At 43.3% G+C, this 13,326-nt stretch overlaps 1 protein-coding gene across 4 annotated transcripts in view; it reads right to left on the bottom strand.

Annotated features, from left to right (window-relative positions):
- GAB3 (GRB2 associated binding protein 3) overlaps positions 1–13,326 on the bottom strand; it is a 93,390-nt gene that overhangs the window by 20,516 nt on the left and 59,548 nt on the right. For 2 of the 4 annotated variants that reach the window (XM_034435024.3, XM_034435026.3), the window contains exons 3-5: positions 9,902–10,118; positions 5,702–6,174; positions 1,221–1,276 (exon numbers count right to left, since the gene is read on the bottom strand). In XM_034435024.3, the coding sequence (XP_034290915.2) occupies positions 1,221–1,276; positions 5,702–6,174; positions 9,902–10,118 (746 nt within the window). The remainder of the gene's footprint in view (positions 1–1,220; positions 1,277–5,701; positions 6,175–9,901; positions 10,119–13,326) is intronic. The other 2 variants (XM_034435025.3, XM_087877578.1) reach the window with 1 other exon arrangement.

Here is a 13,326-nt window from a genome sequence, read left to right as displayed (position 1 = left end):
TTATACAGTAAACCATAATTAAGGAAACCATTATTTGGGGTAATTGGACTTCCTTGAACTGAAGAAGCTTCTTGGATGAGAAGTGAAATGTTTTCAAAGAAAAAAACCAAAAAAAGTCCAGTTGTCTTTTGGGAAAAAAAGCACCTTTGGGACAATTTTGGTTATATATAGTATCTATATAGTATATATTATATGCAAGTTTTGGTGTATTTGGGTCTTTTCCCGTGTAAGATTGAGAGTATCTTGGCGACGTTTCGACGAGGTCCCACTTGTCATCTTCAGGTTGGTGCCTTAAGCTTCGTGGCATTGCTCGCACAGGCACGAAACCGAAGGCACCAACCTGAAGATGACGAGTGGGACCTCGTCGAAACGTCACCAAGATACTCTCAATCTTACACGGGAAAAGACCCAAATACACCAAAACTGAAATCCAAATTTTTTTACTACTGGTTCTGTGGGCGTGGCTTGGTGGGCATGGCTTGGAGGGTGTGGCAGGGGAAGGATACTGCAAAATCTCCATTCCCACCCCACTCCAGGGGAAAGGATATTGCAAAATCTCTATTCCCACCCTACTCTGGGGCCAACTAGAGGTGGTATCTGCCAGTTCTCCGAACTGCTCAAAATTTCCGCTACCTATCCAGAACCTGCTGGATTTCACCACTGGTATATATACTATGTAATATAGTACATACCCTGTTTCAGGGGTAAAATTCAGCAGGTTCTGATAGGTTCTGGAGAACCAGTAGAGGAAATTATGAGCAGTTTGAAGAACTGGCAAATACCACCTCTGGCTGGCCCCAGAGTGGGACGGGAATGCAGATTTTGCAATATCTTTCCCCCTGGAGTGGGGTGGGAATGCAGATTTTGCAGTATCCTTCCCCTGCATGCCCACCAAGCCACACCATGCCCACCAAGCCACGCCCACAGAACCGGTAGTAAAAAAAATTGGATTTCACCACTGCCCTGATTCCCCCAAAATAAGTCATCCCCTGATAATAAGCCCAATCGGGTTTTTGAGCGCATGGCAATAAGGCCAAGTGCTTCATTCAGGGTTCAAAAAAATATAAGACAGGGTCCTATTTTCGGGGAAACACGGTATATAGTATCAGGGGCTGTTTCTTTCTTCTTTTACACTTATATGTCAACTGTGCAGATTTTTTAAAACCTCCCCTGCCAAAACCACTATGTAAAGTGTGTGTAGGAGAGAAAGCAACACTTACCAAGTTCAAGCTCAACCTCTTATCCCTGCGCCGTAAAGAATTTTCTTCCATGTCTGCTGCAAAACAAAGAGCAGAAGGCAATTCATCATGATTGAAGAAACTGCTAAATTAAGAAAAACATAATATTTTATGAAGCAGGAAAGAGAGCTTATTCTAAGCAGTGGTACAATATGCAATTTGGAAGAAATTCGAATTCTATCCAATTAACCAGGTCTAAAATCCATTCTGACTTGAAGCCCCATTCAGTCCAGTTGAAGTTACTCCATGGTAAGTATTCTATAATACTGCAACATGAATTTACCCCAGAATAAGCCCCTGAGATCAAATCAAATCAATCAATAGCGACAAGAGTCACAATTAATTAAGATAAAAGCAAAAATATAGTTATTCTACAATATCTAAAAAGGGTTGACGTTAATCAGAAGTGCTGTGCAGACTACAGAATGGTAATTGACTATGGTCAAGAAAATGAAATTGATTTGATTGAGATAAAATAAATCAGAATGACCAGGATAATGCATTTAGTAAATGAGCCATGGTGGTGCAGTGGTTAGAGTGCAGTACTGCAGGCTACTTCTGCTGACTGCCAGCTGCAGTTTGGCAGCTCGAATCTCACCAGGCTCAAGGTTGACTCAGCCTTCCATCCTCCCGAGGTGTGTAAAATGAGGACCCAAATTATTGGGGGCAATATGCTGACCCTGTAAACCGCCTGTAAGAGAGAGGCCTGTAAAGCACTGTGAAGCAGTGTATAAGTGTAGGTGCTATTGCTATTGCTCGCAAAGAATGGAAATAATAATTCCTTGTGAGCACTTGCATAAAGAGGGCAATAGAGAATAATATGTTCCGTTGATTCAATTAGTCCTCTATCGTATGGACATAGTCTCTGTTCGAGAGGCCCTTAGGTCCAAGTCTAAATGTGTCAGGAGTAAAGGTCCACACGTGAAGGTCCAATTAAATTGTTTTATTGCTACTCATGCCTATACACAGAAATCTTAGCACCTGCTTGTAGTTAGTTAAGCTCAATGGAATTCAAGGAGGGTTTGAACTTAGATTGCTTGTGGCTACGTAGAGATTCTAGGCTGATCCCTCTTTTAACTCCGTCCCCAGGTTCTGCCACTTCTCCTACATCATATATGTTGCAATGGCAGCCTCTGCAGGTGGGGGAAAGTAAAATAAAGAACATGACATTGCAGTGTGTGGATGCAAGAACTCCATCTCCTTTGGTGTGTACACTGTGCTGTTGCACACACATATAACAAGGGCAGAGCTTTCCGAATGCTGCTGTTGTCATCACTCTGAAAAACGCAGCAACTTCATGAGGTTAACCATTCTTCGACCATTCTTCTTCCTTTATTGGACTTGGACACTTCAGACCTGAATGCATGCTGAGATCTCAACTTGAGGCTTTTGGAGTTCAGAACATGTGGTCAATGCAAGCACTGTGTCATTTACCACTTCTTTGTAATTCCAAATGCAGTTCAAGGAAAGATTTAACTGATTCCCATCTCTGGTTATCTTGGCTTCACCCTCTTCCTTCTGTGCATTCTTCCCTGATTTCTAAATTTGGTCTCCATTAAAAGCTCACATCCTATTCTTTAGCTAGCACATGGTCTCAAATGTATTTTTCAGATCAGGTACATTATTATTTTTCCTATGAATCCAGATGCTACTGGAAGCATAGAATTAGAAGTAGCAATCAAAACCACAGCTGGTACCAAAAAACAGAATAGAATATTCTTATTGGCCAAATGTGATTGGACATACAAGGAATTTGCCTCCGGTGCAAATAAGATCTCAGTGTATGTACATACAACAGAGTGATAAGTCATCAATCATAAAATACAAACAACAAAGTGATAAATTATAAAATACCAAGAGGAGAAGGTGGTTGGAAAGATGAGAAGGATAATAGCAATACAGCCCTACTACATGGGAAATATCCTTAGGCATAAGATAAAGCTATGGAAATTAGGTGTTCAACAGAATGATGGCATGGGGGAAAAACTTTGCCTTTGTGTCTAGTTGTTTTGGCATGCAATGCCCTATAACAGCGTCCTGAGGGGAGAGGTTGAAACAGTTTATGTCCAGGATGTGAGAGGTCTGTAGATATTTTCTACAAGTATCAAATGAGGATCATATGCCCATGATTTCTGCCCTAATACTATATCTCTACCATATTCATTGAATGCAGGAATAACCAAGCAAATTAAAGGCATCCACTGAGAACCATCTATTGGTCTATTTTCCAGTTTTGGAAAGGTTTTTGGTGGGGTGAACTACTGCGGATGAGGCCTCTCAAGACCCCCTTCAGATCTTGGGGCTGCTCATTACTGATCTTTCTCATCCATGATGTATTAGAATATGATCTACCTGCATAAAGGACTGAATTATACAAAGACCTTGTCATTTACTCTTTAATGCAAGGTAACTATTATTGCTTGTTGAATCCTATGTCATTTACTCTTTAATGCAAGGTAACTATTATTGCTTGTTGAATCCTAGTTCGTTATATGTCAACCTTAACTAGAATCACAATATTTACTCAGCTAACCTGTTAAATTTCTAAGATGTTATCAAATATAACACATATGCTAATATCTCTTACAGGTAATCCTCAACGTACAACCACAATTGAGCCCAAAATTTCTGTTGCTAAGCAAGATAGTTGTTAAGTGAATTTTGCCACATTTTATGACCTTCATGACCTCCACTGTTGTTAAGTGAGTCAGGCTACCCCATTGACTTTGCTTGTCAGAAGGTCACAAAAGGTGATCACATGACCCTGGGACACTGCAACCGTCATAAATATGAACCGGCTGCCAAGTGTCTGAATTTTGATCACATGACCATGGGGATGCTGCAAATGGTTGTAAGCGTGAAAAATGATAAGTGACTTTTTTCAGTTGTAATTTTGAATGGTCATTAAATGAACTGCTGTAAGTCGAGGACTACCTGCATATGATAAGGATGGAGAACATATTATGCGACTGAACTTGAGCTGGAGTTGAGTCTACTGTGAAAGAGTAAATTCTGGAAAAATTCATCAGTGTATGTGTGAACGTGTTTGTTTTTATGCTTCGACCAGCACACACCCTTTTAGCAAGCTCCTTTCCAACACAACTCGAGAGTCATGACTAAGAAGAATAACATTTCCAAGGATGGGTGTTGCTCTCAAAAGCTTCCAAGAATTGCTCAGGACACTGATAAGCAGGCTGGTTCTTTACTATACAAGGGTTAGAAACATGATCCAAATGCCCATGCAGAGACAACGTCTGTTCAAGGAAGGAAGGAAGGGGGAAAAGAGGAAAGAAAAGAAAGAAAAAGAAAATAGATGCAAAGTCCCTATAGACCTTTTAAAAGCCAGTCACTGTCTCACTTATTTCCTCAATGGCAGATTTCCTAATACAGGGGTGGATCTCCTCTGTGACTGATAATTGATGACCATGTTGGCTGTACTGTTATGAGATGGAATTTCATAGGCTCCGAGGACAGTTTGATGTTACGCTGCCTATAATTCAAGGTTAGCATGCAGCCATCAAGACTAATCGCCATTGGCTGCCTGCTCCTGTGTTAAATTGGCTGAGCTGCTGAGACATTTTGCATCACAAGTTAACCCATACATTTTGAGCAATGTTGCTTGACTCCATGATGGAATCTCCATCGAGGCTGAAGGGAGGCATTAACAGGGGGCTAACCTTGGAGTCCTTGCACTGCAGAAAGCCGACACAAGCCTGGCCTCCCCCAGAATCCCCGAAGCCTTATCTGACTGATGCCAAGGGAAAGCAGTCAGTCTGGGGAGATTCTTGTAACATTGGTGGCTAGCAATGAAGCTTCTGTTTGACATCATTCATGAATGGTTCTGTTTGCTTGCAACTAACAGAACCCAACCTACGTGATTAGTTTGTTATGCTGATTATAAAGCCTTTGTTTGGTCTCCCAATCAACCTACCTAAATTGGGTTCCATAAAAGATGAATGTGGAGAGAATATTACAGTTTGTATGTTAGAGGACCTTAAAAAAGTTGGGCCTTAAAAATGCAATACAAGAAGAACATCAACTCATTTGAGCTGTGGTGTTGGAGAAGGCTCCTGGGTATTCCTTGGACACAAAGGTGACCAAGAAGCAAATATAGAGCGCATGACAACCAGGTATGACCCTGGAAGGCAAAATCGCAAAACTGTGTCTCACTTACTTTGGCCATGTCACACGGGAATTCACTGGAGAAACCAATGATGCTTGGAAGAGTTAGCAGTAAAAGGAAACAGGCGATCAAAGAACAAGGTGGCTGGACACCATCAAAGCTGACACCAGCCAGAGCACAGAACAACTCAAAGAAGGAGTGCAAGATCAGAAAATGTGGAGGCCCATAGAATCGCCAAGAGTTGGACATGACCGAATGGATAAAATCACCATCGTTTTGGGGGACAGAGAAGACACGTATTTTAATAATCCAACTCTGGGATCTCCAAATTGGCCCTTACCTCTCCAACTCTTCATGCTGTCCAATCCAGAGAGGGAGATCCTCCTTGGAACAAAGGAGCCTGGAGAACTGGAGATCCTTGCATGTCCATTCTGAAGGACCCCACCAGCCTGATCTTCAGCTCTTCTGTCTGGCAAGTGTGATGGCTTTGGTGGCCTGGGAGGGGGAGTCTTAGCCAAAATCTCAAGTTCGGTAAAGCCATAGGGAAGAGTATTCTGGCTTTTTTCTGCTAAGATGGTTGGTGTTGCAGGAGGCCCTGACAAGGGTGAGGAAGAAGAGAAGTCACTAGAAGGAGGTCCGCTTGAATCTGTGTTTCTTGGAAGGATTCCATGAAGCGTTGGCTGGACCATCTCTTGGAGCAGGCCACCAGAAAGCTGTAAGCAGAGCGAGGACTGAGAGGCCACAAAGTCAAAGAAGACATCATCTGATAACGTCCTCTCCAGAGAGCGGTCAGAATTGGACCAACTGTGGCACCTGGAAGAGAAGCAGGTGTTACCAACTCAGAGACAGGTGTAATCCCTGGACCCCCTTTTTTTGAAGCCTCCTCCCACCACAATGGCTCAATAACATGTTCAATTCCTGTGGTGTTGACATGAGAAAATGCAAAGAAATAGGTGTTTCTAATACTTACTGACAGGATGCCAAGGTTTTCCCTCAAATACAGGTAGTCCTTGACTTATGACCACATTAAGCCCAAAATTTATGTTACTAAGTGAGACATTTGTTAAATGAGTTTTGCCCCATTTTATGATTTTCATTGTTAAGTGAATCACTACAGTTGTTGAGTTAGCGTCACGGTTGTTAAGTGAATCTAATTTCCCCATTAATGACCTCAGGAGAATGCTACTGTCATAAATGTGAGTTGGTTGCCAAGCGGCTGATTTTGATCACATATCCATGGGAATGCTGCAATGGTTGTAAGTGTGAAAAATGGTCATAAGTCCCTTTTTCAGTGCCACTGTAACTTCAAACAGTCACTAAATGAACTGTTGTAAGTCGAGGACTGTATGCAATTACATTACAGATGGGTGCTTTTACATTTACCGGTAAGGAAGAAACTTGAACTCAGAGATAACAGGAGGGATTTGGGGGCTAGAAAACACGGATGCTTTAAAGGCGAGTTGATCCTTCAGGAGTTCTGCCTTTTGTGACACCTAATTTTATATTTCTGTCTTCATCCGTATCTTTCAGAGTATAAGATGCACCGGAGTATAAGACGCACCTTAGTTTTTGGGGAGGAAAATAAGAAAAAAGCTGATTGGCAAGTGGATCAGCCTCCTGGAATACCCCCAATCAGCTGTTCCCAGAGGTGAATTTTAGCAACAGGTTCCTTGGTTATGAGCTCTGTGCCTTGCTTTTTTTCTGCCTCTGAAACTTCTGAAACTCTGTTTCAGAAAAAACTTTTTTTCCTGCCTCTGAAAGCCTCCGAAACAGAGCTTCAGAAAAAAAAGCCTCTGAAGCTCTATTTGGGGACTTCTTTTCTGAAGCTTCTTTTCTGAAGCTTTTTTCAGCCTCTGAAACCTCCGTTTGAGAAGCTGGGCGGGACTACATTCGGAGTATAAAATGCACCCAGATTTTCACCCTCTTTTTGGGGGAAAAAAGATGCGTCTTATACCCCGAAAAATACGGTAGTTATTTTTTCAGCTCAACTCATTTCTGTCCATTGGGATCCACATGGGTGTCAAATCAGGCAAAATGGTGGTTTCTCAGCATAATTAAAGCAAGGTTTCTCTATCTAAGTAATTTTCAATTCCCAGAATTCCCTAGCCAGTATGTTGAAATCCACATTTCTTAAAGCATGCTGGCTGTGGAATTCTGGGTATTGATATTTACACTCCTTAAAAGTGACCAAGTGACTCTATTGTCATTAAGCAAACCCATTATCTGGTATGGGGCATTTCTGCCGAAAACCAGAAACCAATGTCCAATGTCTTAGTCCAATGACTAAGTTGGTTTTAAATTTAATAACAGCAGCCAGGTTACTGGTGGCACAGTATTGGAAGAAGGAAGATCCACCTACTATTGAGGAATGGACATTAAAAGTCGCGCATCTGGCAGAGATGGCAAAAATTTCATCATATCTCAAAGATCACTCAAACGAAAGATATATATTGGAGTGGAAAAGATGGATTGACTATATTCAAAACAAGTATCAGACTAAGAAGTTTCATATAGCTTATGAATGAAACATTCTTAATTTTTTAGTTTATGTTTATAGTGTTTTGAGCTATAAGGAGTTAAAGACCTAGGGAGAATTTGAAGTCAACAAATTGTTAGCATATTTTAGTTTTATGTTTGTGAATGCTATACCCTGTGCTTGTTCTGGGAAATCTAGGGAGGGGGGTGGGGGGAAGGGGGAGGGGGAAAGGGTGTGGGGGGGAGAAAATGTTTGTATCTTTTATAAAACTTTTCAATAAAAAAAAAAGTGACCAAGTGACTCTATTGTTATTAAGCAAACCCCTTATCTGGTATGGGGCATTTCTGTCAAAAACCAGAAACCAATGTCCAGTATTCAGCAAAAAATAATTTCAGTCCTGTGATTGTACAAGGCTGTAAACAGCCGTAAATACGGGCCAGATGACAAAGGCCCCAAATGGACTCATGTGACTGCAGGAAGGGCAGCTGCTAGAACTTCAGAACTGGATTGTACCTTTTGGGGGAATCAGTCCTACCTTCGAAGGGTTATTGGTTTTTTATTTTTATTTTTTTCTACCAGTATATTGTAATTTTATTGTTTGTAAACTGCCTAGAGTCACTGTAAGCAAGTAGGAGGCTAAATAAATTTTCTAAATAAACATATAAACTGGAGCCACATACTAGCAATTGCCAATTTGTTCCACCACCACCACCCAGGATTGATTATTGATTTATTTATATCCTGCCTTTTATTATTTTACAAAAAATTCAAGGTGGCAAACATATCCAACACATCTTCCTCCTCCTCCTCTTTTCCTCCTAACAACAACTCTGTGAGTAGTTGAGCTGAGAGAGAGGGATTGGCTCGAAGACACCCAGCTGGTTTTCATGGGTAAGGCGGGACTAGAACTCACTGTCTCCTGCTGATTGGTCCAAAGTCACCCAGCTGGTTTTCATGGGTAAGGCGGGACTAGAACTCACTGTCTCCTGCTGATTGGTCCAAAGTCACCCAGCTGGTTTTCATGGGTAAGGCGGGACTAGAACTCACTGTCTCCTGCTGATTGGTCCAAAGTCACCCAGCTGGTTTTCATGGGTAAGGCGGGACTAGAACTCACTGTCTCCTGCTGATTGGTGCAAAGTCACCCAGCTGGCTTTCATGGGTAAGGCGGGACTAGAACTCACTGTCTCCTGCTGATTGGTGCAAAGTCACCCAGCTGGCTTTCATGGGTAAGGCGGGACTAGAACTCACTGTCTCCTGCTGATTGGACCAAGGTCACCCAGCTGGCTTTCATGGGTAAGGTGGGACTAGAACTCACTGTCTCCTGCTGATTGGACCAAGGTCACCCAGCTGGCTTTCATGAGTAAGGTGGGACTAGAACTCACTGTCTCCTGCTGATTGGTCCAAAGTCACCCAGCTGGCTTTCATGCCTAAGGCGCGACTAGAATTCACTGTTTCCTGGTGTTTAGGGCAAAGTCACCCAGCTGGCTTTCATGTCTAAGGTAGCACTAGAACTCGCTGGTAATTGGCCCAAAGTAACCCAGCTGGCTTTCCTGCCTAAGGCGGGACTAGAACTCCCAGTCTCCCACTTTCTACTCTGGTGCCTTAACCATTAGATCAAATGCCTAAATCACCCCAAGTTCAAGAACTACTGTACTTAACTATAACTACCTGTGCTGCCAGTAAGCTTCAGATCAGGCTGTGATACCAGCAAGGATAAATCTCTACTTTCGTGTAATTTCATCAGGATTAGAAACAAGAAACTGAGGAGAACCATTAACAAGGTGGGACCTTGCCAGAAAACCCTTGCCGTGCTCCAAACCACAGTGAAATTAAAATCACATTTTACTCAGGACAGATGGATTCACACTGTGGTTAAACGACGAAACCCCAGTGGCTGAGTTGATAAATTTTGCTAAGCCACCAATCATGGTTTAAATCTCAGGGAGCTCATCAGTTCTACCCCAAAGGCAGCCCAGAGTTGTTTTGCTACAAGATGGGCGGCAAATACATTTAATAAATAAATAAGTAAATAAATAAATTTGGCACCCAACAGCATAATGCTACCTAACATGGCTGAGTTTTCCAGTCTCACAGTTGGATAAAAAGAGATAGTCAGGCAGAAAGACAGATTCCGACTCGCTGGCGGTCTCCTCGGCTGCTGCAGCATCAGCGGTGGTGTGGTCGGAGGTAAGAGACGGGTTGGCACTCCTCAACGCGTGGGCAGAAATGGCCGGAGAAGGTTGTGGGGAAGACGTGGTGTGGGACAGGCTGTCTCCTGAATCTGCAGCAAAGAGAGCAAAATCTGGTTTAGGAGGGATCCTCAGGAATTGTACAGGATTTTCCCCTACAACAAAGCTTTGAGGGTTTGCAGCCTACATTCTTTATCCTTTATTGCCTGCTGTCGATGTGTTGGAAGCTGTTGGGACAAACATGGAAAATGAGGTCAGGGTTTGGAAGACAGCCTATCCTTCCAGGCCAAATTGGGCTGAAACAATCAATGTGTTCCACGTTGTTTTCTTTGTCGCCCAAAGTTTCAGGGGAAAAAAAAAAGCATTAATCGTCTTGGCTAACTTGAAAAGAAGGCTTCTTAAAGACACACATTTCAGTATTTTGACACCGTCTGCCACCAACCCCACAGGGGTTTGCTGGCTCTCCGGGCTTTAAAATGTAGACCGAGGTCTCCACAAAGTAGGATTAAAACAAAATCAACAGGATGCAACTGAAGTATTGTATCTCCATTGTGTGTGCAACCCATGGAAGCATCATCCTGATTTCGTTGACTATTCCTGGTTGGGTGGGGGAATGGCTTCTAAGATTACAAAAAAGTTGCCAACCTTTCCACGAGATCTGGGTTTCTTAACCTTGGCAGCCTGAAGAGATGTTGGACTTCAACTCCCAGAATTTCCCACCAAGCAAGTTGAAGTCTGCATATCTTAAAGCATGCTGGCCAGCAAATTCTGGGAGTTAAAATTCACACTTCTGAAAGCACGCCTCCTGGGGAATTCTGGGAGCTGAAGTCCACATACCTTAAAGCATGCTGGCTAAGGAATTCTGCTCTAGATGAAATTTCCTGATTGTGATACAAAAGTACCCCTGCAGATGAATTTATTAACAGGACAACAGTAAATAAAGGCCCTTTGGGGAACAGAAGGTCTTTCAATTTGGACTGGTGTGAAAGAATCTGATTTAAATCTGCAAAGCCAAAATATACAATTGCAGCAACCGTCTTGAAATACATATAGACCTGTTTGTCAAGGAGTTGTGTGTAGCGCTTTGGAATATAGCATTTCAAGACCGTGTGTTTAAGTCTTGCTGGCAAACAGTCACAAACTGTACTTTTCTTTTGGCCTTTACAACTGGTGTCGCTTAAATTCTTTCCACCAGTGGATATGCCGATGTATCAAAGGTGGTTAGGACATTGAAATTCTGACCCGGGCATATAAATATAAGTTCAGGAACAGGAGAGGTACAGAAAGTACATTTCAACTTTTTTGAGATCTACAGACTGACAGATGGTGGATCAAACCCTTAATGGTATGGGAAAGAAACACACACCAATACAGACACCTTGGCCACAGAAATATTATGTTTCAACACTCACATGTTCACACATTCGTCATAGGCAGTTTCCCCTTTACATTTTATGCAATGGTGAACCCTTCGTTTCAGGTTATTCAGATCAACAACTGTTGGTGTCTTAAGACAGGGGTCCCCAACCTCCGGTCTGTGGACTGGTACCGGTCAGCAGCATGCCACAAACCAGGCAGTGCAAACAAGTGAAGCCCCACCCTCAGGAAACAAAAACGTCTCTCCACAGAACTGGTCCCTGGTGCCCAAAAGGTTGGGGGCCACAGCCTTAAGAAACCTGCTACACCAGGATTGACAGTGGTCCCTCTTTTTATAGAGACAAGGATCTACATTGACACACATATGACAGCTGGTGAGATTTAGGGTTTAAAGCACTGGATTAGGAGTAGGGAGAAAACTAAACATATGCTAAAACATATGAATAACTGTTGCAGGAATTAGGTATGTCTAGTCTAGTGAAACGAAGGACTAGGGGTGACATGACAGCAGTGTTCCAATAGCTAAGGGGTTGCCATAAAGAAGAGAGGGTCACCCTATTCTCCAACACACCAGAGGGCAGGATGAGAAGCAATGGATAGAAACTAATCAAGGAGAGAAGCAACCTAGAACTAAGGGAAAATTTCCTAAGAGTTAGAACAATCAACCAGTGGAACGACTTGCATTGAGAAGTGAATGCTCCATCACTGGAGGCTTTTAAGAATCATTTGCCCAGAATCGTATAAGGCAGGGGTGTCAAACTCAATTTCATTGAGGGCCACATCAGGGTTGTGTTTGACCTTGGGGGGCCAGGGTGGGCATCAGTGGTGAGTTCCTCCCAGTTCGGCCCGATTCCCCCGAGCCGGTAGCGGTGATGATATGACGTCACCGAACCGGTTCTGCTCCCCCCGCCCCCCGCGCCCCCCCGTGTTATTCTTACATTTTATTTGGCCCCACCCCCAATCTATTGCTGCCTCCTGAGTCCCAGCTGATGGCTAGAGGGAAAAAAACTGTTTAAACGCTTGCCGCTGGGCTTCAAAGGGCCGCCCTACAGCTGATCAGTGTTAAAAGAAAACAAATGAGTAGACCAGTGGCTGCAAAAATACATGAGTAGATCAGTGGCTGCAAAAATACATGAGTAGATCAGTGCCTGCAAAAATAAATAGGTAGACCGGTACAGCTCTGCAAGCAGTTAAAAGCCTGGTAGACCAGTACCTCTGCTAAATCCTAAAGAATTGTCACATGACCATCAAACCATGCCCACAAAATAAGCCATGCCCACAGAACCGGTAGTAAAAAATTTTAAACCCACCCCTGGTGGGCATGGCCAACTCGACATCACTTGTGGTGGCCCGAGCACTCTGCCAGCAAAAACAGGCTCCTGAGCTTCGTTTCGGCTGCGACAATCTCCTGCAACCCTCTGTCAGTGAAAATGGAGCTCGGGGGGTGGGGGGGTGGGGTGGGCTGCTGAGCTCCGTTTTCAAGCTCTGTTTTTGCTGGCTGTGGCACTGCGGGTCAGTCCTTTGCTGTTTCCAGGGTGACCCTGCGGGCCAGATCTAAATAGCCGGGGGCCACATCCAGCCTGTTGACACCCCGGTATAGGGTCTCCTGATTGAGAAGGGTTGGTCTAGAAGACCTCCAAGCTCCCTTCCAACTTTGTTATTCTGATACTAACCCATATTCTTGACCTTCATTAGGCACAGAAGTCAGCTGGGTGACCCATTTCAGACCCCTTACGGGGTTGCAGTGGAGTTGTGGGTGGGGATATTTGCAGAAGGAGCAATCCTGTGATAGAATGTGGTCTGGATTTCCAGGAAGGAGGAGGTACATTCCAGAGAAGCAAGAGATACTGCAGTTTAGATACTTTGTGCGAGAGAAAGAGGATGAAGACGACTCCTTCCTAATAGTTCCCAGAGTTATATTTT

The sequence above is a fragment of the Pantherophis guttatus genome, chromosome 12 (assembly GCF_059756535.1).
Source record: "Pantherophis guttatus breed Tessera chromosome 12, ASM5975653v1, whole genome shotgun sequence".
NCBI classification, from domain to species: domain Eukaryota; kingdom Metazoa; phylum Chordata; class Lepidosauria; order Squamata; family Colubridae; genus Pantherophis; species Pantherophis guttatus.
Note: the sequence above shows the minus strand (reverse complement) of the source record. Positions and strands in the feature narration are given on the sequence as shown.